General features: G+C 44.7%; 1 protein-coding gene across 1 annotated transcript in view; it reads left to right on the top strand.

Annotated features, from left to right (window-relative positions):
* Positions 1-22,022, top strand: part of LOC143835950 (uncharacterized) — a 28,480-nt gene extending 6,458 nt beyond the window's left edge. Inside the window, exons 2-5 of the mRNA XM_077334501.1 lie at positions 5,385-5,607; positions 6,372-6,515; positions 11,454-11,535; positions 21,964-22,022. Coding sequence (XP_077190616.1) covers positions 5,385-5,607; positions 6,372-6,515; positions 11,454-11,535; positions 21,964-22,022 — 508 coding nt within the window. The remainder of the gene's footprint in view (positions 1-5,384; positions 5,608-6,371; positions 6,516-11,453; positions 11,536-21,963) is intronic.
* The last annotated feature ends 5,809 nt before the right edge of the window (positions 22,023-27,831 follow it).

Here is a 27,831-nt window from a genome sequence, read left to right as displayed (position 1 = left end):
TGCTCTAGCGCCCGCAGTATTTCAGCTACTGCGGGCTTAATTTCTAGTTTATCATAATTCACATAAGACAATTTTAAAAAATTGATATATTAATAGCCTGGCAAAGAGCCTCTTGTGGTAAGGCAGCCATCTGAAAGCTTTGCCCATGAGGCTGGGAGTTCAATCCCAGCAGCCGGCTCAAGGTTGCCTCAGCCTTCCATCCTTCCGAGGTCGGTAAAATGAGTACCCAGCTTGCTGGGGGGTAAACGGTAATGACTGGGGAAGGCACTGGCAAACCACCCCGTATTGAGTCTGCCATGAAAACGCTGGAGGGCATCACCCCAAGGGTCAGACATGACCCAGTGCTTGCACAGGGGGTACCTTTACCTTTACCTTTTAATAGCCTGGCATGGAATTCTCCATGATTAAAAATAACTGAAAGAAAATGTGACAATGTAAACAAAGTCAAAATTCACTGGAAGTCTTGGAATGTTCTTTGCCAGGATTCGGCTCAACCTGGGCAGAGTCTGCACTTACTTTGTTTATTCCCTTGTCAATTCTGTTGAATTCATATCGCTTTGAACTCGGGTCTTCCTCTCCCCCCCCCCCCATTGAAACAGGAAAGTCTTCTGCATGTGGTTAGGATAGTTCAGAAGGGGAGGCAGCCAAGCCTCTTTCTTTTCTTGAAGGGTGGGGAGAGAGAAGCCAAGCATGGAGCCTCTTTCTGTTCTTGGAGGGGGGGGGGAGATGATCGAAAAAGGTAGAGAAGGGAGGAAAAATCCAGGACCGACAGAAGTTGAGAGAAATTAGGGGCTTCTCCTTTAAGGCAAGTTTGTCACATGACCACCTGTGGCCAATCACAGATCTTCTACAATGGAGGAGAGCCCAGATTCAAAACAGCCTTTAAATATTGAGCATTAAAAGCACTCTAAGATATCGCACGATAAAGGTAGGGTCACTCCGGATCAATCCTTCTTGCTGCAGAAGGAAATTTTAAATCGCCCCAAATCCAAACGGAAATCGCATTCTGTGTAGAGGGCAGGGACTGAATCGATCTGGGGTTGGAATAAAAGCTCCATGCAGTTTACACCCTGGACTAAATATCCCTCATTCAAATGCATTGCCTATGACGTGATGGGATAAAATTACACCATGAAATGAACAGCACTTAGGAGGACATGTTGACAACAGTTCGAATCCTCTAAAATTAAAAAGGACACGAGGATAAAAGTACACGTTCTATGACATGGGGAAGGAAATGGGTATTATTACATTCATATTGTCATGGAGGAGCCTCACGGGAAGGGCGATTTATAAAAATTACTATCATTGTCATTATTCTTACTACTACTTCTACTACTAAAAGGCACTGTGCCTTCCAGCATGTGAAGGAAATGTGATGTTGTGGACACGAAAGGTGTCCCCACCCCTCCTAGCCCTGTATAAAAGCACCCTCAGCTTGACCCTTGGCACCCAGCTTCATTCATTGTCTCCTGACCGAGGAACTCAGAGAGTTTGGTGAGTACTGAGTACAAGACTGAGAAGCTTAGATGAGAAATGGGGTAGTAGGAGAGCTCTCTTCTGATATGCAAAGGACTGTCGCATCCTAATGCAACCTCTTGCCCAGCTGGTCCAGAGTTTTGGGCTGGGTTGTCGTCAATATGCTTATGACACCCAGCTTTATCTCCTGATGGATGGCCACCAAACTATCCCCCCCCCAAGATACGTCTGCCAGTTGTTTGGAAGCTGTAGCTGGGTGATGAGAGCAGAGTCACCTGAAACTCAACCCCTCCAATATGAAGGTCCTGTGGCTGGGAAGGTAGGGGGCAGATTTCAGGAAGCTGTTAGCTGGGTCGTTGGAGTCACCTGAAACTCAACCTCTCCAATACGAAGGTCCTGTGGCTGGGAAGGTAGGGGGCAGATTTCAGGAAGCTGTTAGCTGGGTCGTTGGAGTCACCTGAAACTTAACGCCTCCAATATGAAGGTCCTGTGGCTGGGAAGGTAGGGGGCAGATTTCAGGAAGCTGTTAGCTGGGTTGTTGGAGTCACCTGAAACTTAACGCCTCCAATACGAAGGTCCTGTGGCTGGGAAGGTAGGGGGCAGATTTCAGGAAGCTGTTAGCTGGGTCGTTGGAGTCACCTGAAACTTAACGCCTCCAATATGAAGGTCCTGTGGCTGGGAAGGTAGGGGGCAGATTTCAGGAAGCTGTTAGCTGGGTCGTTGGAGTCACCTGAAACTCAACCCCTCCAATATGAAGGTCCTGTGACTGGGAAGGTAGGGGGCAGATTTCAGGAAGCTGTTAGCTGGGTCGTTGGAGTCACCTGAAACTTAACGCCTCCAATACGAAAGTCCTGTAGCTGGGAAGGAAGCCGGGCAGATCAGGAAGTGCGTTCACCCAACCTGACCAGGGTACAACTTAACGTTGCATCTTGTGCTAGAAATCTGGGTGTGATCTTGGATGCCTCACTTACCAAGGAGGTACGGATCACAGGAGTAGTACGTTTGGTGTTGGTCCCTCTTTGCCAGGTGAGGCTAATAGCAACCTATCCGTCCTGAGAGCACCTGGCCACTGTGATCCCTGTGATGGTCACCTCTAGGATAGACTTCTGTAATTCGCTCTATGTAGGCCTACCCTAGTCCTTGACCTGGAAATTGCAACTGGAGCAAAATGCAGCTTCAAGGAACCTCTTGGAGGGTCCATATTTAGCCAGTGCAGAGGCAGCTGCATTGGTTACCAGTTGCAGCCCACATCAAGTTCAAGGAGCCGTTTGCAGTCTGGGCCCCATATATCTGAGGGACAGCTTATAGCCATATGCTCCCCACAGAGCCTTGCATTCTGCGGGTACTAGCCTGTTGGTCCTCGAGAAGTTCGCCTGGCCTTGACTAGGGCCAGGTCCTTTTCGATCCTGGCCCCAACCTGGTGATATATGTTCCCAGAAGAGCTTAGGGCAGGGGTAGTCAAACTGCGGCCCTCCAGATGTCCATGGACTACAATTCCCAGGAGCACCTGCCAGCATTTGCATCTGGAGGGCCGCAGTTTGACTACCCCTGGCTTAGGTCATTGCAGGGGCTTTCACAATTCCGCAGGGCCTGTAAAAAGGTGCTCTTCCGTCAGGACTTTGGTTGACGCCAGAGTGTGGGGGAACCAAGATCTATCTGCATCCCTGGGAATTGGGGCCCTGAGGGGCTGATGGAGGTGGGGACCTGGCAGGTTAAGGGGCGGGGTTTATTTTTCTCAATGCCAGAGCAACTTATTTGGTTTTTATGGAGTTTTGTGTTTTTATGTATTGGAAGGGTGAGAACCACTGCACTATAGGGTCATATCGATTGCAAGGGGGGGTCAGTTAAAGAGAGATTTTGAGCATTATGATTATGTTGAATGCTTTAATCTGTGAGTTGGGGTTGAACAATATTAAGGCAAAGAGACAGATCAATATTAGAGAACACAAAGTCTTATTGGTGAGCCAGAATAAAGATGGTATTGCGGAGATGGCTGAGAGTTCTTTGAAAGGAAATAGACAGATGTCTTGAGTTAAGCGATTGGGAGGAGCAAAGAAGAAGACCCCTTTTCTATCAATGGTTAGTTTCCACTGCCGGGCTTTCTCTTTTGTCAAGAGGTGCAGTTCAAGGCAGACGGCAGGCATTACAATGTGTGAGAGTCCAGCTTCCAAGAAACAGACTTTGTTGAACAAAAGCAGTCTATTGAAGATACATACAATGAAGAAGAAGAGTTGGTTCTTATATGCTGCTTTTTTCTACTCAAAGGAGTCTCAAAGTTGCTTACAGCAATCTTCCCTTTCCTCCTCCCACAACAGACAACCTGTGAGGGAGGAGAAGCTGAGAAGGCCCTGATATTACTGAGGAAGAAAAGTTTGTTCTTATATGCTGCTTTTCTCTATCCGAAGGTGTCTCAAAGCAGCTTACAAAGTCACCCAGCTGGCTGCATGAGGAGAAGCGCAGAATTTAATCTGGCTCGCCAGATTAGAAGTCCACACTCCTCCTATCCAATACACCAAACTGTCTCTCAGCGAAATGCCTACCCCTCAAAACCTTTGCTATAGGAAATTTGCTATAGTTCATGCCTAGGATCCTCAGTTATACAGCACAGAAAAGAGTAAAGCAGCAAATGGCGAAATGGGAATTCATGGTTATGACATTATGGAGTAGTAAGATATTAGGTTGTATAATGTAAATTGTGAGTTGTCATGGAACAATATTTGAACAAAGATATTTTATGTATGTATGTATGTATGTATGTTGCTATTTGTTTATTTATTTATTTATTATATTTATATACCGCCCTCCCCGGGGGCTCAGGGCAGTTTACATAGTAATATAAAAATAATACATGGAACAGTCTATAAAACATTTAAATAACCATGCAATAATAACTGATAATTGTAAACATATAACAGTATAGTAGTAGAACCAATAAACAATACAACAGTGCAACAATACAAACAGGTCCAGAGTGTATAGGTGGTGTTCTGAGTGAGGGGTGGAGGGGAGCACGGGCCCTTTGGTCGCTGTTGGTTATGTCTGGTCTCAACCAAATGCCTGGTGGAAGAGCTCCCTTTTGCAGGCCCTGCGGAACTGTTTAAGCTCCTTCAGGGCTCTGATCTCCGCCGGGAGCTTGTTCCATCAGGTGGGGGCTGGAAGAGAGAATGCTCTGGCCCTGGTCGAGACCAGGCGGACTTCTTTAGGGCCACTGTCAGTAAACTGGCTCACGGGGGGTAACGCTAAACCCCACCAATAAAATACAATCTTAACCCACTAAAACACCCATTAAAAACCCCTATGGTGCCAAAGAATAAATCCCATGGCACTAACTGAAAGCTTAAATCCATTTATAGTATAGTGGTGAAGAGTGACAGCTCCTAATATGTTGACCTCAGTTTGAATACCCAATCCTCCAAATACAGCCAGCTGAGTGATTCTGGGCTTCTTACAGTCTTGTTAAAGCTATTCTCACAGAGCAGTCTCATAGCTCTCTCAACCTCATCTAACACACATGGCGTCTGTTATGGGGACAGAACAGATAGGCTATTCTAAGCCACGTTGAGACTTCTTTGGGTACTGAAAAGTGGGGTATGAAAACTAACTCTTCTCTTCTTCTAAATGCAACAGTATGAGAGAACTTACCCCATTAATGTCGGGTCAGGCCAAGGGTGGTATCACAGAGCATACAGATATTTCCTTTAAAGGGAGCAGCTAGATGTCTTCAGTTTAGCTCGTGTGCAAAGGAAAGAGGAGGTTGGCTTCGCTTTTCCATGTGGGGTATACTTCCTCTGGAGATAATTTCTCAATATACACCTTTGTTGAGAAGGAACTAGTCCAGAGGGGTGCTCAAGTGAACTTTGCCAGCCTCCTATACAGATGTGAGTATGGTTTTTCTTGTTTGGCAGCCAACTCAAGATGTCTCTGACTCCACTGGAATCAGCCCTGCTGACTATCTCTGACACTGTCAACCAATGGAAGAAGGACGGGATGGTCTCAAAGGAGCCATTGCAGGAGCTGACTATGGGCAACACTGTCAACCAATACAAGGAAGAAGGAACAAGCACTCCCATGATCTCCAAGGAACGGTTGCAGGATTTGATCAGCAAGCAGCTCCCAAACCTGAAACAAGTGAGAGAGGGTGGGGTGGGACTTAGGGATGTCAATGAAGAAATTGCTGAGCTTAAGATATATGTGGAAATGGCAGGTTACGGTCAGTATAGGGATTTCCCAGAACAGTAGAACACATTCACTGCCTTGCTATAATGGCAGACCTCTTGTCATCCATCTGTTCAAAAGGCCATGTCCTTACAGCTTTCTGCAACAAAGGAAATTCTCCTTTCGAATGTAATTTTTAAATGGAGGAGCCACAGAGTTCTCACACCCATCCCTCTTCATTCTTTGCCATTTTTGTGGGTGTGGAAATACATAACTGGGGAAGCTTCTTGTGGAGCCTGTAACATTAGAACCTTTGCCCCAATTGGCTTGAAACATGGGATTCTTTAGTGGAAAGACCAATAAGGTAGGGGATGCTTCCCCAACAGCCTCTCCCTCCTCCTTCCAGTCAGAAGAAGAGCCAGCCACTCAGCTGGCCAACCTCCGGAAGGTAAAACAGCTAAAGAACGGGGTCTGGGAAGAAGGACGGACCTGGGATGTGGATTAGAATAATAGAATCATAGAATTGGAAGGGACCTCCTGGGTGTAGTTTCTTCAGTCCAGGACTCAGGCAGGCTCTTTCCATCTGAGAGACCCCTGAGTAATGCTTTATTACTCAGTGATGTTGTTTTTAGAATTGCACTGGAAAGTATGCCCTGAGTTTGCACAGCCCAAGATCAGAAGGGGAAGTCATATTAAAATCTCCCACATACCCACTGAACTGAATGTTTTCTTTACAGGATGGCAAGATGCCTGAAGAAGGAGAAGCGAGAAGTGCTTCTGAAAACATCAGCAAGCCAGAGAAAATCAATGAAGCTTCCCCCATGCCTCTTGAGTACAATATCTCTCCCATGGCCAATGAGACAGTTACAGATCTTCAGGAGGTAAGAGGAGATGAATGAGGTTCTTTATATATTCTTTTCATGACCGTTATTAGGTTGTTGGAGGTGGGTCCCGTCTAGGGTTGTGCACGTTGGGCTTGATTCTGACAGATTCGTGTTTGGATGAACCCATTTCGGACCAATTTGGTTTCGGATTCAATTGATTCGGAGCAATTTGGGTTTGGCCGAATCGATTCAGATCAATCCGAATTGCTTCAGAGCCAATGCAAGTCAATTGTACCCTTGACTTGCATTGGAAATCCTGCCCCTGCATTTCCTGGGGGCTGGGTGGGATGCGGTGTAAAGTACATCCCTCAAACTTGCAGGGTATCTCAGGGAATGTATTCCCTGATGTTCCTGCAAATTTCAAGAAGATTTCACCAGGGGGTCCAATCCTAGGGGCTCTGAAATAGGGTGCCCCTATCTGCCCCATGGATACAATGGAGATTTAGTCTTAACTTTGTTCCCAGCATAGACTACAATGGTGATATGGGGGCATCCTCTTTGGACATCCCTAAGATTGGATTCCTTAGTCCCATCTTCTTTAAACTTGTAAGGTTGCTCTGGGAGGGCCTTCCCTGACTCCCCTGTAAGTTTCAAGAAGATTGGATGAAGGAGTCCAATATTAGGGACTTCCAAAGAAGTTACTCCCATGCCACTATTGTAAAATATGCTGGGAACTTGGAAGTTCCCATTCGAATGCCGATTCGAATGCCGTAGGACTGCGATTCAGACCGTTTTGAGATTCGAATTGGCCGAATCGATATTGATTTGCCCGAATCGATATTGATTTGGGTGATTCTGAATCCGAATAGCACATCCCTTAACTTCCATCCTGCTCTACCATGGTATTGATATGCTGTCCCTTTCGTCCAATAGCCACTGTCTAGTTTCACCGATAGCCATAAATCTCAGGAGAAGGGATGAAGAGAGCAAGAATGTAGGACCCTTGTGCTAGATCGACTGTATGAAAAAGCGAGTAGCAAACAAGGAATACCCCAACACTTTCATGTAAATATTTTTTCAGGATACTATTGGAATTTTTTAGCTGATCCAAGGCCCATTCTGCACACATAGGATAATGTACTTTCAATGTGCTTTGGAAACTGGATTTTCTTGCGCGGAACAGGAAAATCAACTTCTAAAGTGCATGGAAAGTGCATCGTCTTTTGTGTGCAGAAAAGGCCCTAGATTCTCTGTTTTGGTTTGGCTGCCGAACCATTCATTTGCTTCAGCTCTGATTTGCTTCGGCTGCCCAATATTGAGCTTTTGATTCGGCAAGAATGCCAAATATATTTGCTTCCATTACACCCTATGGAGCTGTTAAGCAGAGATCTAGGCTATTCATCATCATCATCATCATCATCATTGGATTTATTCCCTGCCAGTCCTGGAACTGGCTATTGGCTGGTTACAATATTCCTTTGTTAAAAATCCAAGTATAAACCCCATTAAAAACAGGACATAACAACACTATAATACAGAACTCAGTGGTAATTAACACACAAACAGCCATCCACCCAAAATACCTAATAATGGGGGTTGGAGGAGGAAGAAGTAAAGTTGGTTCTTATATGCTACTTTTCTCTACCTAAAGGAGTCTCAACGCATTTTGCAATCACCTTCCCTTTCCTCACCCCATCACAGGCACCTTGTGAGGTGGATGAGGCTGAGAGAGCCCTGATATTCTTGCATGGTCAGAACAATTTGATCAGTGCTGTGGGGAACCCAAGGTCACCCAGCTGGCTGCATGTAGGAGAGTGCAGAATTGAACCTGGCTCACCAGATTAAAAGTCTGCACTCCTAACCACTACACCAACCTGGCCTTCAATGTCACTTGGCTCGGGAGCTATCTAACAGTGGTCTGGTGGGGAAGGGATTAAGGTAGAGGAACTCAATATGCAGCATTTTTTGGCAAATGGCCCCCCCATGAATCAAAACTATTGGACCTGATGGTCCTGTTTTATGGGTTTTCTAGGACTCTACACATACACACTTCCTAGTGAACTTGTTAATGAGCTCCACCCAGATAGAGGAAAAGTGCTTCCCACTTCATCCCCAGAGCCACCCGTAGGGACACCTTTAGAATGGTTTCTCCAATTTGGTATAAAATATGCCTTCGCTGGTCCATAAACGAGGGACAATAAAGTAAGATATGTTGAATAGTATCAGGAGAATTTGATTCACAAGGGCATAGTATATTTTCAAAAGGAATCTTGAAAAATCTCCCTTGTAATTCTTTGGATGGAAAGGTGTTGAGCCGAGCAAGCGAAAACTCTCTGTAATAAAAGGGATTTGCCATGTTATAGAAATAAGCTGGCATTATCCCATGCTTCACTTGGAGACCAAGAGCACAGGGAGAAAAAGTTGCTGGAACAGTTGGATGGTTTTTTTGAAATTCCTGATCAAGGAGACTTTGTTTAATATGGCACATAATGGAAGACTCATTCAGAGATGAAATGTAATTGTGGTCAATGCCAATTTGTTGAAGTGAAGTCAGGATTGTGAAGATGAAACTCAAATACTTTGGCCACTTCATGAGAAGGAAGGACTCCCTGGAGAAGAGCTTAATGCTGGGAGCGATCGAGGGCAAAAGAAGAAGGGGACAATGACAGAGAATGAGGTGGCTGGATGGAGTCACTGAAGCAGTAGGTGCAAACTTAAATGGACTCCGGGGAATGGTAGAGGACAGGAAGGCCTGGAGGATCATTGTCCATGAGGTCGCTATGGGTCAGACATGACTTTGCAACTAACAACAACAACAAGTCAAGATAGAAGGTGGAAATACAGGACTTAGTTTTGAGAAAATGATGGCCGATTTCAAGACATAGTGAGGAATAAGGGATACAATTTGTAGTTCCCAAAATCTGCCAGATTTGGGGAAGAATTTTTGAGTCAAATACATGACAGGCAGCTGGGACAAACTGATTACCTTTATGGAAGAAAAAACGGTTTAGATGGGTAATGGAACAGTTAGCCTGCAAAATAATCCTATTTCTATGTTTGGTCCATTTGACCTGTTCAATTTGGTGACCTTGCTTCCAAGTTGCCATATCACAATTTGGTGACCAGCAACACGGCAATTTGAGGGAGACCACTTCTGTGCAAAGACCATCATTTTGGTTTTTTCAAAGTTAATCAATAGGTCATTGAGTGGACAAAATTCATATTCAAAAAAGCGTTCAGATATCTATTCAGACCAATTCTGGAACATGTAAGCAAAACGGTGTCATCAGTATATAGAAGAAATGGGATTGGCAGTTTATCTAGTTTGGGAGGATGACCATTTATGAGTCTTGTTTAACTCCACTTAGAATGGGGATTTGATTAGTTAAATGACACTTTTCCTGTAAATTTAATCTTGCAGGTATTTTTGGAATGGAGGTTCATTAGAAGTAGTAATAGGCGCAAATCAATATTAAAATCTTGCAATTTTCTCCATAGTAAACATCTGGAGATAGAGTCGAATGCACCCTTGCGGTCAACAAAAGCTGCATAGAGTTTCCTCCTACCTGTATGAAGATATTTGTCTGCAAGAGAATAAAGAGTTAAGCAGTGGTCTAAAGTAGAACAATTTTTACTAAAGACAATTTGTTTGGGGCCAATTAGGTCATTTGAAGTCACCCAATCTAATAGCTTATTTTCTAGATGTTTGGCATACATTTTGCTGGTGATAGATAGAAAGCTAATAGGATGGTAATTTTCTGGGGAGCTGGAACCACCTTTTTATAAATATGTACAATGATTGAGTTAAGCCAGGATTCAGGGAACATTCCCGATTGGTCATCAGCTGTAAAAAGGACAGCCAGGAGTTGCTTCCACCAGAGTTTAGATGAAATAGCTCAACTGGTATTCCATCGGGGCCTGGAGTTTTGCCAAGTTTTAGTTCTTGGATTAGTTTTTCAATTTCATCCAGTAAAAGGCGGCCAGAGAAATACATTTCTTCCTACCATCCCAAAGTTCAGGTAGGGCCAATCTAAGAATTAGGCATAGGCCTTCTGGAGGATCTATGGAGGGTTCCCAGCTCTATCCACTTATCTACATATGGAAAGCAGTAAAAGTGGGAGACATGAGAAATTTTCTTTTTACCACTGAAAAATTTGGCCTTGACCCATCCACATTGAATTTGTAAGGCACATTGGCACATAATAATTCTGTATTAGCAATTCTATAAACATGAAGTAGAGAGAACAGGCACATTCACAATGTGGTGATGGGAAAAAATTGTACAAATATCTTGGTACAAAAACAACAAATGCATGGGTTCTTGATCATATCAAGCCTGAACTGTCCCTTAAACCTACTTTGGGCACATCATGAGAAGGCAAAAGTCACTGGAAAGGACAATCAAGCTAGGGGAAGATGAAGTCAGCAGGAAAAGAGGAAGACAGCAGATGAGATGGATTGACTCCATCAAGGAAGCCATGACCCCTATTCATCATAGTCTGCATGAATTCCTAGGCTCACCATAAAGCAGAAGGAACATGACAGCACAGACACACACTACAGCTTCATGAGAGATCAAATATTTTATTTCAGCAAGCTCCTTCTTAGATTAGAGCCCACTTCCTCTTGCAAATCTCTTCCATCTTCCCCAGACAAAGAAAACTTCTATTTTCACTTTCACCAGTGTTGTAGGACATTGAAGTCAAGAGAGAAGCAGTCTTCTAGAATCTTAGTGGTGTTTGTCAAATGGCCAAAGATAAAAGGAGAACAGGAGTGGTGTCCAAAGGTGACTTATATAGGGCAGCAAATACAAAACCATCTCAGAGCTTAATGTTTTCCAGTGTCTTTGTCCCAAACTCAGAGTTATGCTTACGTCCATAGAAAATGTGCCCCATACCCTCAGCTGAAATAAATAACCACATTTTCCAGGGTATTCAATAAACTTGGAATTACCATAAGTATAACTAGCTTTCAATGTTCACTTTCCAACCACAGAATGAAAACAATTCAAGAATTCCAAATTCCAGAGATTTCCCTCCGGTGGTCCGCAATTTCGATTTATATCTGAGTCTTGCCGGTAAAGTACTCGTATCAAAAAACAAATGATTCTCTTCCATTCCACACAATGTCTTCACGAAACAATAAAAAGTTGATGCAAATTTTCTGGAGTGGTGTCTTTGATTTTATCCTTGATCTGCGGACAGTTCCTGACCATCCTATTCTCTTCAATGAACAAAAATGTAGATAATGTTGACCTAGGAGATATCATATACTTGAACTTTCAAAAGGCTTTTGGCAAGGGACCTCGCCAAGGTTCCTGAGTAAATCCATCAGCCACAGCATGAAGACAGGCTCTCTTAGAGATTTAAAACTGGTTAAATATCAGGAATCAGGAATGAGGGGCGAGTAGCGGATTGACCAAGTTTGCAGATGACATGAAATTATTCTGGAGGGTAAAAACCAAGACAGACTGTGAAGACCCCCAAGAGGATCTCCACAAGCTGGGTGAGTGGGCAACAATGTGGAAAATGAACTTTAGGGTTGGTTAGGGCAGGGGTAGTCAACCTGTGGTCCTCCAGATGTTCCTGGACTACAATTCTCATGAGCCCCTGTCAGCGTTTGTGGTCCATGAACATCTGGAGGACCACAAGTTGACTACCCCTGGGTTAGGGCAATGGCAATACAGTCTGGGACAAAATAAAATCCCAGCTTTAAGTAAAAGCTTTGGGGGTCTCCACTGTCTTCCTTCTCAGAGTGAGAAGTCAAACTGGAATGGTTGCCTTAGAAAAACTGATGTCCTGATTCCTCTGGGTTGTGAGGACTTAAAATCTCCATCAGATATGCTTTTATAATTTAAAAACCTCAAAAAACACACGATGCTGGGGATAGTCTCATCATTCTGTAGGAGGACAATCCTACATGGCGAGGGTGTTGTTTTCAAGCTAAAGGCACCTTAGTTGCTTCACAGCTGCTGATATCTTTTAATGGCAGGAGGAAACAGTCACTTTGAACCCAGAGAGAATAAGGGTGGACTTAAGAGGTCTCAACACTCATTATATCTTGACAAAATGTGCTCCCTATTTGACGCCTAGTTACCACGGATTCACTAGATGATTTAATGTTTGTGAAAGTGTACATAATTAATTAATTATATTATATTATATTTATATACTGCCCTCCCCTAAGGCTCAGGTTTGTTTACAGGAAACAGGAAAAAGTTACAGTTAACATATGATAACAACAGGTGATAACAGTAATGACATTATAACAACAATAACCTTAACATGATAACAACAATAACATTGGCGAATGATGGAACTCTAAAAGAGCCTCAGCTCAACTCTTACTGGGACCCAGTGGGTTAGGCAGATTAATGGCAGTCATAGTAGGGGGGGGCTTGGGGGCCAATTGGAAGCAATGGTTTGGGTAGACCTCAACTTCAACCAAATCCCTGGTGGAGGAGCTCACTTTTGCAGGCCCTGTGGAACTGTTTAAGTTCTGTCAGGGCTCGATTTCCTCTGGGAAATTTCCTTCCACCAGGTGGGGGCCAGAATGATGAAAGCTCTGGCCCTGGTTGAAGTCAAGCGGGCTTCCTTGGGGCCAGGGACCACCAGGAGGTTGGAGGTAGTTGAGCACAAGGCTGTTTGAGGAGTGTAGGTGAAGAGGGGGCCCCTCATGTATACTGGGCCAACACCTTAAGCCTGTTCTGGAATTCAACTGGGAGCCATTGAAACTGCCGGAGAATGGGCCGGATGTGGGACCTCCAAAGTGATACTGTGAGGATTCTGTCTGCCGTTTTCTATACCAATTGCAGTTTTCAGATCAAGGATAAGGGCAGGCCAACGTACAGTGAGTTACAGAAAGAAAGAACATGAAAGAGCTATGAGAGAATTATCAGATTGGCTTGTTCTGTAGGCAAAGGAATGTAATTAATGGATGCCGCAAACATTGAAGATCGAGCCAATAAATTATCTTATGCTACTGATCAAATATCCAAATGGGCAATCCAATCAAAACATCTTTATCTGCTATCTCCAACAAAGAGCATGCCACCATCTCAGTCACGTTCACGTGGGAACAGACTGTAGAAAAGGATGTTTCAGTTTTTGTAAAAGGGCTTTGATCCTTGCGGAAGAACATTCCTCTCGCGTTAGCACCTGGGATAAGTTCAACTCCCATTGAAGACCTAATCAGGTACATTGAAGACCAAATCAGTTGCTTTAGGATGCTTAGGGCTGATCCTGCATTGAGCAGGGGGTTGGACTAGATGGCATGTATGGCCCCTTCCAACTCTATGATTCTATGATTCTGTGATACACTCCTGAAGGTCATATCTGAATAGCAGTTTATGAAAGCCGCTCTAACACCCAAAAAGCAGGCTTAGAGGCCGGGTGGAAACTTGTGCGTGCAAAGGCTGAACTGCAGCGCTTGAAATTATTCCAAACTACTATATCATCACAAGATATTTTTCCAGTTTACCCAATCATTCCTCTTGGGCTTCAGACCAGCTTAGGAGACAACCTTTATTCCAGGGACAACAATCACCAAGACAGATCGACCCCCTGGGTTGGCAAACAGTGAATACTGAAGGATGTCCAGACAAGGAATCCTTCAACTTTGTCTTGAGGGACACCCCCCATGCCTCATCCCACTCAAGAATAACCAGGGTCAGTGTCCTTGTGACATGACCCAGGAAAACAGCTCAGCCATTCTTTATACAGGAAAAGGCTGTGTTTTCCTTTGGACTCAATGCACCACAGTCACTTGGAATTTCAAACAAAACCAGCCAAAGATCCCCAGGATCAATTGTTGTTTTTGTCATATCACAACCATCCAATGTTGCGATTTCACCTACACCTTCTCCCTTTGGACCAGACAGGAACTGGCAACCACCCCCTCTCTTTCTGAGGCAGACTCACCAGTATTTTGGGGACCTGAGTTGGGACCAATCCAGGATCTCCTTACTCGTCCTGCAATGCTCAAAGAAGCAAAAGTTGCTGGTGAAGCTGCCATGCTCACAGTGGTCCAGAACAGAGCCAGGATCACCAGTGTCTCTGCTGAATTAGCTTCTTTGGGGAAATGTTCCCTGTGGGAATCCATTTTTGGGTGGTCTAGCACTGCCGGTGGACTTCATAATACTATGCTTCATCCCAAAGTAGACATGCTTGTTTTCCAGGTCTTGCTTGATTTAGCCCTTCTTTTCCTACTTGTTGGATGAGAAGATACTTAAACCACTTAGGGTTCTTTACAAGTTGCTCTAAACCACTCTCATTTTTGCTATTCCTCTCCAAGGGTCTTTTTAGGGTTAGTTCCGCATAAGTCTGTCCAAAAAGTACGCTTCACAGTGGACATCACAGGGGGGTTCAAAACATTGTATATTTACATAGAGAGTGTGGATCACCAAATTGTTGGTGATGTGTATATACCATTACAGCGCTGTATTCCTGTCCGTGGGGAGACTGATGACTATATCAACAACATCTATGACAAGCCTCATTAGATCCCTGTGAATAAGCATCACATAGATACCATCACTACTGAAATTAAGACTGACTAGAACAAGAACATTTTGTTTTGGTAAGGTGATTGTGAAGCTTCACTTTCATCCTCGGAAAAGCCTCCTCTTTTAAGCTCACCAGGATGGTCATCCTAAAAAACTATGGAGACCCAGAACTTAATAAGAATTATTACAAGAACCAAGCCGGTGATGCTCTCCCTGGTTACCATGGAGCCCCGGTTATGTATGGGGCAGGGATAGGAGGCATATTCCGGAGCCTTTTTCGAAAATTTGTCCCTCTTTGCTAAATCTTGCTAAAAACCTTGTAGGTCATGTTTTTAAGCTGTTCTGAATAGAGTGAGTCTGCTTGGGCCACAAGATGGGTCAGGCCTTATGTACCTTCCAAGAAAGCAAGGGGTTAAAAGAAAAGCATCACGTGTGCAATTTACTGGACCTCAGCCACCTGCTAAAAGGAAGGTTGTTAAGGGGGGGCCACCTCAGAAGTGGAAGGCAAAGAGAAGTGTAGGAAGATGGCCTCCAAGCCCCAGAAATATATTTTAAACTGCAATGGCTTTTATTCACAACGGCTCACAAGTATGCACGAAATCTGAATTAGACCTTTTCCAAATAGCACCTAGGCAAACTAGCATTGAAAGTTGCCTATATAATGAAGACCCACCCCTAGGAGCCTTGTCAGAAACAGTGCCACTTGACTTTTTCATCGCTGGAAATGGTGAAGATTACATGGCTTTACCTACACTGCAAAGAAAGCTTTACCTATGCTTGAAAGAAAAAATCAAGAAAACTAAGATCATGGCATCCGGCCCTCTCAATTCCTGGCAAATAGAGGGGGAAGAAATGGAGGTAGTGACAGATTTTATTTTCCTGGGCTCCAAGATCACTGCAGATGGGGATTGCAGCAAGGAAATTAAAAGACGCTTGCTCTGGGAAGGAAAGCTATGGCAAATCTAGACAGCATCCTAAAAAGCAGAGACATCCCCAAGCCAACTAAAGTGCATCTAATCAAGGATGGTCTTCCCAGTTGCAATGTACGGCTGTGAAAGTTGGACCATAAGGAAGGCCAAGAATCAAAGAATTGAGGCTTTTGAACTCTGGTGCTAGAGAAGACTCCTGAGAGTCTCTTGGACTGCAAGGCGAACAAACCGGTCAGTCCTAGAGGAGATCAGCCCTGACTGCTCCTTAGAAGGCCAGATCCTGAAGATGAAACTCAAATACTTTGGCCACCTCATGAGAAGGAAGGACTCCCTGGAGAAGAGCCTAATGCTGGGAGCAATTGAGGGCAAAAGAAGAAGGGGACGACACAGAATGAGGTGGCTGGATGGAGTCACTGAAGCAGTTGGTGGAAACTTAAATGGACATAGGGGAATGGTAGAGGACAGGAAGGCCTGGGGGATCATTGTCTATGGGGCCGCGATGGGTCGGACACGACTTCGCACCTAACAACAACAAAGTGCATTTTAGCTCATTTCACGACTGAGGAAGACCCCTTGAGGTTAACCACACCTGGTTTTTCTTCTTCGTGTTTCCATCTGTTATTGTTGATTTTAGATTTGCTGGATTACACCATATACATATCTTTTACCAATGCTTTTCACATTTTTTGATGTGCATGTAATTATAATATATTTAAATCCATTTTATTCCCAGCTCTATCTTGAATTCCCTAGCAAGTCTCGTCTAGTTTCCCTTGTCAGTTTTTTAATGTATTGATTCAAAGACGTGTGAAATAATTAGAGAAGTCCTCTGTCTAATTAGGCGCACAAGATTCGAAGCCAATAGGGAAGGGCCCAGCAAGTTGGTACAGAAATGAAATTCCTTGGCCTCACATTAGGAGCCCTGACTCTCAGAGTGGAGGAGTCTCTTCCAAATTACCAGCTCCCACAAACTGTGAAGGACTTGATGGTCCTGCGATAAGTTAAATGGGCTTTGGATTTCCATTGGATGCTTCAGATCGATTAGTGTTTTCACATTTGGGCTTTCCTCTCCTTATTTCCCAGGCTGAAATTGGTGACATGCTTTCCATCCTGAGCCCAAAAAAGGCTTTTTCCCATCATGCTTTCCCCCCTTCCTCTGAAAAAATGTGTTTTTTGCAAAATGGTGCCTGCTTGCACTTTTGTCTGTATTGTGCCTCTTAAGCCCACGATTCTGTGACATTCATTTCCCCTAAAGTGTCCTGAATGTAATTTTTAAAGAACCCTAACCATTGGTAGTTATAAAATTATAACACTATAACATTGCTGTGTAATGCTGAACAACTGCTTTTTTAAAAGTTAGAAATGGCGTTGTAATGCAATCACCCCCTTTTAAAAGAAAAGGCAGATTTCTTGGAAAACGGTGTGTCCAAATGACTCAAAATCAGAGGGAGGGAGAAACCAGATTGCACACGTTTCTGCATTAGGTAATTTGAATAAGACCCCAGTGGAGCCCACTTTAAAAGATTACATCCAGTTTTCTGGACATTCATTAGGTTTCAGGCAATTGAGGGGGCAATTTGGGTCTGAGCCTGAAGAAGCAAATTCTATTGCTTCCATCTGGATTATCCATGTTAAAGGGCACCAGAAGAACTCCACAGATATCAGCATTTGGAATACATAAGCAGACCCCCTTCCTAAAGAAGCTGTCCTAGAAAATAGTGGAGTGGTCTTCACTCCATCCCTTCCCCAGACAATTAACCTTCTAACTGCCTAGATGTAGCCATTTCACAAAAGGGAGATTCCCGAATTGCCTGATTAACAGTAACAAGTAGAAATCCAACAGGACAATACATAAGAGAAGAAAAAAATATGACATTTTCTGAGTTGTGGATCATACCCAAAATCCCCTTTGGGATTTTACCCCTCGAGGTTAGAGGAGACTTAGTACAATTTGTATACAAACAGGGTCACAAGGGAGGGGGGGGGAGAGAAAGGTATTCTTACCTGCCCTGGCAGATGTCGTTTGTGAGAAAAGAGATACGGAAAAGGTAACAATTATGCTTATTCCAGCTATGAAAATGTAACAACAGAAACTTCTAATATTTACAGAGTGACCAGCTGTTCCAGAGGGGGTGAAACTTTTTCTTGCAGAAGGCAAGAAGGATTCATGGGAAGACATTACTCTTTGCATGGCTCAATAAGTCAAGGATCTCGCTGTGGCTGAGCAGGACTTCTTTGCTGACTTCTCACAAGTCCCTTTCTGAACTGCAGACACCCAAGCATGTCTAACCATCACACAGGTGAGCAAATTTGTGATATTTGACCCCCCTCCCCCCCAGTCTGCTGAAGGTGTCCATCTTGGCCCATTTCTCTCTGTTAGGATGCCTCCTTCCCACCCTTTCTCCAGTGTCTATGGACTTTCAGCCATATACCTGATCTCTAAACCTTTCACCTGTAGTGCCAGCCTGGGGTGATCCTTATTCTGACTTCGAACATATTGGCCTTTAAATTTGGACTGCAGTCATTCAGATGGAGGCATTCAGGAAAGAAGTCTGCAGAGCTCATTTTCACTCACTTTTGCTTCGTGTGTGTGTGTGCCTGTGTATGAATTCATTGTTTTATTTTGAAGGGCATTTATTTGCTTTGGGTCATTGTTTTATTCTCCATTGTTTGTTCATGTGGCTTTAATCCATTCATTATACACATAACTCAGGCACAATGTTTGTATTATTTCTGAATTTTATTATTGGTTTTACCACTTCACCTAATTTTTTTTATTATTTCATTTCCCCACCCCTCCTTTGTTTTACATGTAATTTAATTTATTGGTTAGGGAACCCTTCTCCCTCCTTTACTGTGATTCATGGAAACCAGCCACAGTTTAGAATTAATTTCTGACATTATTATTCAGGCTCATGTAAGTTTTTCCCAACACAATTTTGTTGTTATGTTGTTATGTGCGAAGTCGTGTCCGACCCATCGCGACCCCATGGACAATGATCCTCCAGGCCTTCCTGTCCTCTACCATTCCCCGGAGTCCATTTAAGTTTGCACCTACTGCTTCAGTGACTCCATCCAGCCACCTCATTCTCTGTCGTCCCCTTCTTCTTTTGCCCACAATTTGGGTAAAACACAATTTTACACGTCAACAAATAGGGCAAAAAACCCCATTCTTAGAAATAATAATTTCACAATTATATCTTTCATTAGCCTTTCTTAATTTTATTATATCTCCGTAATTAAAAATCATATAATAATGAAAGACATTAATTACATCTATTAAATCTTCACTTTAGAATACATTTCACTCACCTTTCTGATAAAGACATACTCCATTCTTGTTTTAACTAATTTATTTAGCATAACCAAGAGTAGCACCTTAATACTTTTAGGGTAATTTACAAATGGCTACAAGTTTATTATAAAACTATCTAGCATTTGATCATTGAGCCTTTAGGTGACACACTACTATGTGTGTGCATGATGCCCCATTTAATCCCTTCTGAGTTATGGTGACCCTTTGCACGAATGTCCCCCAAACATCCTGCAATATCCTTCTGTTTGGACCTCGATGTACTGCGTGCTATGTGGCTTACTTCCCTTACTTCCCTCCCCTGTGAGAACTTATTTTATTATTTATTTATTTCTTCAATTTATTGACCGCCACTTTCAAAGGCTCATGGCGGTTTATATATGTCCATCTAAAACCCCCATTAAAACGCCATTAAAAGGACTATAACAGCAACAATCAACAGCAAGTAAAGATGGTGGAACCCTCAACCTCCCCCCCATTCATCTACTAGAGGGAGGAGAGGGGAGAGACAAATCAGATGGTGTCCATTGTTGGCAACAGGGGGACCCCTATTGCTCTTCCTGCACTAACCTGACCTCAACCATAGACCTGGCAGAAGAGCTCCATTTTGCAGGTCCTGTGGAAGACAGCAAGGTCCCGCAGGGCCTGCAGCTCACCCGGGAGCTCATTCTACCAGGTTGGGGCCAGGACTGAAAAGGCCCTAGCCCTGGTCGAGGCCAGGCGTGCCTCTCTCAGGTTGGGAACGACCAATAAATTCTCACCCGCAGAGCATAAAGCCCTGCGGGGGGCATAGGGCGATAGGTGGCCCCACATACATGAGTAAGGCCTTAAAGGTTAAAACCAAAACCTTGAACTGGATCCAGACATCAACTGACAACCAATGCAACTGCCTCAGCACCGGCTGGATATGGGTCCTCCATGGTGTTCCAGTGAGGACCCTAGCAGCTTCATTCTGTCAGGGACAAAGGCAGGCCTGCGTTGAGCGAGTTACAGAAATCTATTCTGGAGGTGACCGTCACATGGATCACCGTGGCCAGGTGTTTGGGGGACAGATAGGGCACTAGTAGCCGGGCTTGGTGAAGATGGTAAAATGCCTGGCCTGCTACTTTTTTGACCTGAGCCTCCATAGTTAGGGAGGTGTCAATTGTCACACCTAAGTTCCTGACCTCGGTTGTGGTTGTAAGTTGCGTCCCTGCCAGGAATGGTAAACGCATTTCCAGGTCTGCTCCCCTACCCCCTAGCCACAGGACCTCCATCTCGGAGGGGTTTTGTCTCAGGTGGCTCTGCTCAAGCCACTCAGTCACTGCTTTCAAACATCTGGCAAATGGTTCCGGGGGGGAGTCCGGGCGGCCATCCATGAGGAGATAGAGCTGGGTGTCATCTGCATATTGATGACATCCCAGCCCATAAACATGTACCAGCTTGGTCAGAGGGTGCATAAAGATGTTAAATAGCATGGGGGAGAGGACTGCACCCTGCGGGACCCCACAACCGGGTCTAAAGGACCATGAGAACTCATCCCCCACTGCCACCCTCTGGGTCCGTTTAAGGAGAAAGGAGCATATCCAGCTTAACGCTCTGCCCTGTATCCCCATCCCGGCGAGGCAGTGAGCTAGCAGTTCGTGATTGACCACGTCAAACATGGCCGACATCTAATAGAACTAGAACAGCTGACCCGCCTCAATCCAGTTGGCGATGGATATCATCCAACTTCCCATGTACTTCTACCCTTTGCTTCCTGTCCTTGATTCTGGGACCATAACAACATTTCAGGGGTTCCTGTTTTTTAATCCATTGTTATCTATAAGATAACCCATCCTTTCATCCCATGACTGATCAGTTTACTCAGGATCCAGTGAGGGATCTTCTCAAAAGCTTTTTGTACATACAAGTATATAATCTGTCAGGTCACCGTTGTATACATTTGTGTTCATTGTAATGGAATATCTTTTTATGTAGTCTTCATGACATCCCACCCTGAATATGAAGAAAATAGGGTGGCCAGGGACTGTCCTCAGATCAAGGATAAAGTCATAGACACCACTCTAGAAATTTTGCTTCATTGACTCATGAAGACATTGTGTGGAATGGAAGAGAATCATTCATATGTTGGTATATCTTATTGACGAGACTCAAAAATGAATCACAACTGACTTTCTCCTCAAAGCTTCCTCTGGAAGTTGGAATTCTTAGATTGTTATCATTCTGTATTTTGAAAGTGAACATTCAAGCGTGGTTATGCTTTTGTTCATTCCCAGTTTATTGAATAACCAGTGGTTCCCAAACTTATTTGGCCTACTGCCCCCTTTCCAGAAAAAATATTACTCTGCGCCCTGGAAATTATTATTTTTATTTTAATAGTTATTCACCGCCCCCAAATGCACCTGTGGCCCATCGCCGCCCCCCTGGATCGCTGCAGCACCCACCAGGGGGCGGTAGCGCCCACTTTGGGAATCACTGGAATAACCTGAATATTATGTCATTTATTGCAACTGCAGGTAAGTGGCATATTTTTACAGGAAGAAACCATAATCCTGAGATTGGGACAGGTAGACTAAGAAATATCAAGCTGAATGACGTACCATAGAGTCTGCCATCTCCCCACCCCTGAGGTTCAGATGTGGTCATGGGATTTCCGGCTTAACGTGAGTTCTTCTTGGGCCCCACTCCCATTGTCTTTCTAGATCTTGGAATTTGGCAACCATTACTAAGACTTCAGACAACTGCTTCTCTTTTTATAACCCCGTCATCCAACACCAGTGGAACTGAACACAGAACTGATGAAGATGGAAGAGGATTCGAATAAGATGGGGGCTTGAATCTTAGAAGGGGTGTGCTAAAATAAAATGTGCTTTAAATCAGTGGTCTCCAATCTTTTTATCACCAGGGACCACTCAAGGCTTGACAATTTTACTGAGGCCCGGTGGGGGGGGGTAGTTTACTCCTCTACTCTCAACCACTGCCCTAACGCTCTCTGATCGCTATGGTCATGTTTAAACACCCCTTCAAAATAAGATACAAACACGCCACAACAATGAACATAAGGAACATTTTATTTTCATGGAAATTTTAACTCATGACAATGACAAATCAATGGGAACCCTGAGCTTGTTTCTCTGCAACGAGATAGTCCCATCTGGGAGTGATGGGAGACAAGGACACCCGAAGTGTGTTGTAAAGGGCTGGGGGGGGGGAAGAAGGCGTCCTTCGCGGCCCACCTCCAATTAGTCGACGGACCACATGTGGTCCGCAGCCCACAGGTTGGGGATCGCTACTTTAAATCATATCCTCTACTACAAACGAGGAGGAGAAAGATTTCACAATTGGAATTTTGAAAGACTTTCATGCCCAGAGTCAACTGGTTGTTTTGGGTTTTCCAGGCACTTTGTCCATGGCCTAGTAGTTTTAGTCCATGATATAAGGAATACAGAAATGATGTTTCACCAGCAACTCTTCATGCCATCACCATAGAAAGGACTGCACAGAATGGAAATCTCTCAGTGCTAAAGTTTGGAGTGTGTAAACAGTAGCTGGGCGTTAGATTGACTTTCTGGGGTGGGGGGTATAATGCATCACAATCCTGCCTTATCTAGGAGTCTCCCAGGGAGTGGACTGGAAATAGGAAGCACGTTCCCTGTGTCTGGGTGGAGATGGTTAGCAAGTCCACTAGGAAGCATTGTAGTGGTGAAGAGGGGTGGTTTCTAAACTGGCAAGCCGGATTTGATTTCCTGCTACTCCACATGCAGCCATCTGGGTGACCTTGAGCTGGTCACAGCCAAGAAAGTGCTGTTCTCACTGATCAGTCCTGTCAGAGCTCTCTCAGCCTTACTTACCTCACAGGGTGCCTGTTGTAGGGAGTGGAAGGGAAGGTTATAGTCAGCCGCTTTGTAGCCCTCCTCTGGACATGATCCAGTTTCTCTACATCTTTCTTCATTTGGGGTGCCGAAAATTGAACACATTACTCCAAGTGAGGTCTCCCACCATGTCTCTGAGTTTAGTAAAGTCCTCCCTATGAAAGTATAAGATATGCATCCCCATTGTAAAAGGAATTCAAGGAGGTCATCCTCTCCTTCACCCCATCCACCACCTCTTGCCTGTTGGTCAGTATTAAGTTGAGTGTGGCCAAGCCGGTAGAGCAAGTACTGAGGAGGCACAATTCTCATCAAGGAAACTCTGGTATGGTGGAGAGGAAGACAACCTGCCTTCCCCAGCACGACTTTATTTCACTTAACATCTCTTGGAGGGCATGTCAGGAAATAATGACTCTGCTGCCCCAGAGCTAACGTAGGTTGGAAAGTTCAGCGGCCCCCACTGTGCTTCCACCTCTGCTGTGCTTCCGGAGAACCGGCACAACCACAGAAGACAGTTAGAAGGTAAGGAGAGGGGATGGGGATTGGGGCAGGAGGGGGAAGGGAACAGAGATTCTTGCTCCATATGTTGATGTTTCACGCAAGGAGCGCGAATCTTTGTCGGTAGATTTTTTTTAATGTATTGCATTTGTATACCTCTCTCCTGTAAATCTCAGGGTGGTTCATATAGAACAAAACAGAACAATACATCGAACTCACTGATCATAATAAATCAATAGTAGCAATAATAACAACAATGAACAGATAAAACCTTCCGCTTATGACAATCTAACAGGCCCATGGGTGGTACGATCAATCACAGGTGTTCAGGGAGGGAGGATTGGGGCCCTGTAGCTGTTAGTTTTGGTTGACCTCAACCAAATGCCTGGTGAAGGAGCTCCCTATTGCAGGCCCTGCAAAATTATTTTATCTCCTTTGGGGCCCTGATCTTCTCTGGGAGCATGTTCTACCCGGTAGAAGCCGGGACAGAGAAGCCTCTGGTCCTGGTTGAGGTCAAGTGGACTTCCTTGGGGACAGGGATGAATAGCTGACTGGAAGTGGCAGAACACAGAGCTCTTTGAGGGTTGTAAGCAGAGAGGTAGTCCTTCAGGTACACTGGGACCAGACCACATATGGCCTTGAAGGTAATCACCAAGACCTTAAGCCTGGTCCAGAATTCGGCTGGTGGCCAGCACCATTGTTGGAGGAAAGGCTGGACCTCTACGGGTTGCAGTTAAGACCCTGGCTGCTGCATTCTGGTACAAGTTTCAGTTTCTGGATCAGAGTTCAGGGTAGGCATGCATAGAGCAAGTTGAAGAACTCTAGCCTGGAAGTGCATAGAGGGAGTTACAGGAGATTAACCTGGAAGTGACCGTTGCATGTTATGGAGAAAGGTAGGGTGCTAGTATCTGGGCCTGGCATAGGTAATAAAAAGCTGTATGGGCTACCTTGGAGATCTGAGCCTCCATGGATAAAGAGGCATCAAGGATCACCCCCAAATTCCCGCCCACTGGTGCAGATGTCAATTGCACCCCATCCAGGCAGGGAAGTTGCGCTTCCTGTTCCTGCCCCTTCCTTCCCAGCTACAGGGCCTCCATTTTGGAAGGGTTGTGTTTCAGGCAACTCTTCTAATCCAGCAAACGCTGGCAGGGGCTCATGGGAATTGTAGTCCATGGACATCTGGAGGACCACAGGTTGACTACCCCTGTCCTAATCCACCCAGCCACTGCTTCCAAACATCTAGCAAATGGTTCTGGGGAGAGATCCAACCAGCCATCCATTAGGAGGAATTAAATTAAAAGGAATTAAAGGTGAACATGCTCACTCCGCCCCCCTGGGTTCCCACCTACTTCACCCCATCCACCAACTTTTGCCTGTTGGTCAGTATTATGCTGAGTCTGGCTGAGCCTCTCATAGGTTTTTCTGTTGTTATGTGCGAAGTCGTGTCCGACCCATCGCGACCCCATGGACAATGATCCTCCAGGCCTTCCTGTCCTCTACCATTCCCCGGAGTCCATTTAAGTTTGCACCTACTGCTTCAGTGACTCCATCCAGCCACCTCATTCTCTGTCGTCCCCTTCTTCTTTTGCCCTCGATCGCTCCCAGCATTAGGCTCTTCTCCAGGGAGTCCTTCCTTCTCATGAGGTGGCCAAAGTATTTGAGTTTCATCTTCAGGATCTGGCCTTCTAAAGAGCAGTCAGGGTTGATCTCCTCTAGGACTGACTGGTTTGTTCGCCTTGCAGTCCAAGGGACTCGCAAGAGTCTTCTCCAGCACCAGAGTTCAAAAGCCTCAATTCTTTGATGCTCGGCCTTCCTTATGGTCCAACTTTCACAGCCAGGTTTTTCTACCACTTGATAAATGAAATGGCATGCCAGAAAGTTGCCCAACTCTGGACGCTTAGCAGCGTTTGTTTCCCAGCATGCATCAGGAAAACGGAAGTCACCCATAATTACAAGGTCCCGTTGCCCAAGCATTCCACCAAGCTGCTCAAGGAGTGCAGCTTCCACATCTTCACCCTGCTTAGGCCATCAGTAGCAGATGCCAACCATGACATGCTTTGCTTTAACCTCCTTTATCTTCTCAAGTATATAATCTGTCAGGTCACTGTTTTCTACATTTGTGTTCACTCTAACGGAATACCTTTTCATGTAGTCTTCATGGCACCCCAGACTGAACATGAAGAGCACAGGGTGGTCAGGGACGGTCTACAGATCAAGGCTAAGGTCACGGACACCACTCTAGAAATTTGGCATCAACTGTTTATTGTCTCATGAAGATATTGCGAGAAATGGAAGAGCATCATTCTAATCTTCACATTCACTTAATGGTGATCATTATATTTCCTAGAAGTCTGAATTCCCCCTCATCGCTGTCTCCGGAATTTGGAATTCTTGGATTGTTTTCATTCTGTGGTTTAAAAGTGAATATGAAAGGGCAGTCATATTAACGTTAATTCGCAGTCTATTGAATATGCCGAAAAAAATTATTTATTTCAACTCACGCTATGGGGCACATTTTTTACTGGAAGAAGCCATAAGTCTGAGATTGGAACAGGCAGACAGAAGACTTACCATGGCGTCTGCCATCTTCCCACTCCCAAGGTTCAATTGTAGCTATAAGGTTACTTGCTTAACATGAGTTCTTCTTCGGCCCCACTCCCATTGTCCTTCTACACCTGGGAATTTGGCCACCATCACCAAGACTCCAGACATCTGCTTCTCTCTTTATTCCCCTGTCATCCAGCCCTGGTGGAATTGAGCACAGAACTGATGGAGATGGAAGAGGGTTCTATTAAGATGGGGGCTCTAATCGTAAGAGGGGTGTGCCAAAATGTCGTAGTCCCATTGTATACGGCACTGGTCAGACCACACCTGGAGTACCGTGTGCAGTTCTGGAGGCCTCACTTCAAGAAGGATGTAGATAAAATTGAAAGGGTACAGAGGAGAGCGACGAGGATGATCTGGGGCCAAGGGACCAAGCCCTATGAAGATAGGTTGAGGGACTTGGGAATGTTCAGCCTGGAGAAAAGGAGGTTGAGAGGGGACATGATAGCCCTCTTTAAGTATCCTCTGTGATCCTGCAAGCCAACATAACTTTCTTCCAACTATGAACCCTGTGAGAGGGCATCCTGAATTTGAGAGCCGTCTGGGAACAGAAAAGCCCCTCCTGTTGAGGTAGTCGTAGAGAATTCATCTTGCAACTCCTGGCAGAGGGCCGGTGCCACGTTCGGAAAGTTCTGGAGCTATTTTGGGTTTAAACTACAAGTAGAACGATATAGGCGAGATATCAGGAAAAACATTTTCACAGTCAGAGTAGTTCAGCAGTGGAATAGGCTGCCTTGTGGTGAGTTCCCCCTCACTGGCAGTCTTCAAGCAAAGGTTGGATACAACCTTTTCTTGGATGCTTTAGGATGCTTAGGGCTGATCCTGTGTTGAGCAGGGGGTTGGACTAGATGGCCTTCATGGCCCCTTCCAACTCTATGATACTCTGATTCTCTGATTCTCTGATTCTAATTTCTCCCAGTCTTCTTCCCTTCAGTCTTCTTCCCTTCCCTTACTTTGTTGCTCATCCTTCCTTTTCGTCCAAACTGTGGCTCTCTAGATGTGCATTTACTGCAATTCCCATGTGCATGCTGATAAGGGTTCATGGGAATTGTAGTCTGTGGACATCTAGAGAGCTGCTGTTTGGCCACCTCTGCCCTATAGACTCCCAATTAGGGACTCATATGTATCCATACTGCCTCTTCCTCCTCTCCTCTGAGCTTCCATATTGTGTTCCGGCCATGACCCTCAGTTAATTTTGCGGTGGATTAGCCACACAGGTAAAATGCATTTCAGGATAAACTCCCTTCAAATTGGACAATAGGATTTTGGAACAGATGCTTCCTACTGGATTGTTGAAAGCCAAAGTCTGTCATGGACTTCCTTAAATTGCCGTTTGTGCTTTCCTTTTCAGCCACAGGTTTTTACTTGAAAGGCATCTTTTCCTCATCATGGCCATCCTGGAATCAGTAAAAGAGAGAATACCTTACCAACACTTTCTCCCCATCTAGAACAACCATGCAAAGCCGAGATTTGTCCCTCTATGGACGCTTTTATGCACACTTGTTGCTGATTCAGTGGACAAGAGAAGAAATGTGCAAAACATTTCTTTTTGGGTAGATATAGATGTCGGGGGGGGGGGGAACCAATATACCAATTTCAGTGCTGGTATTCAGATTTGTCAAGATTCAGGAATCCACCATATATTCCGCTCCATTGCACCCTATGGAACCATCAG

Source organism: Paroedura picta, chromosome 1, assembly GCF_049243985.1.
Source record: "Paroedura picta isolate Pp20150507F chromosome 1, Ppicta_v3.0, whole genome shotgun sequence".
Lineage (NCBI taxonomy): Eukaryota > Metazoa > Chordata > Lepidosauria > Squamata > Gekkonidae > Paroedura > Paroedura picta.
The sequence above is the reverse complement of the archived record's forward strand: the minus strand, read 5'-3'. Positions and strand labels throughout refer to the sequence as shown.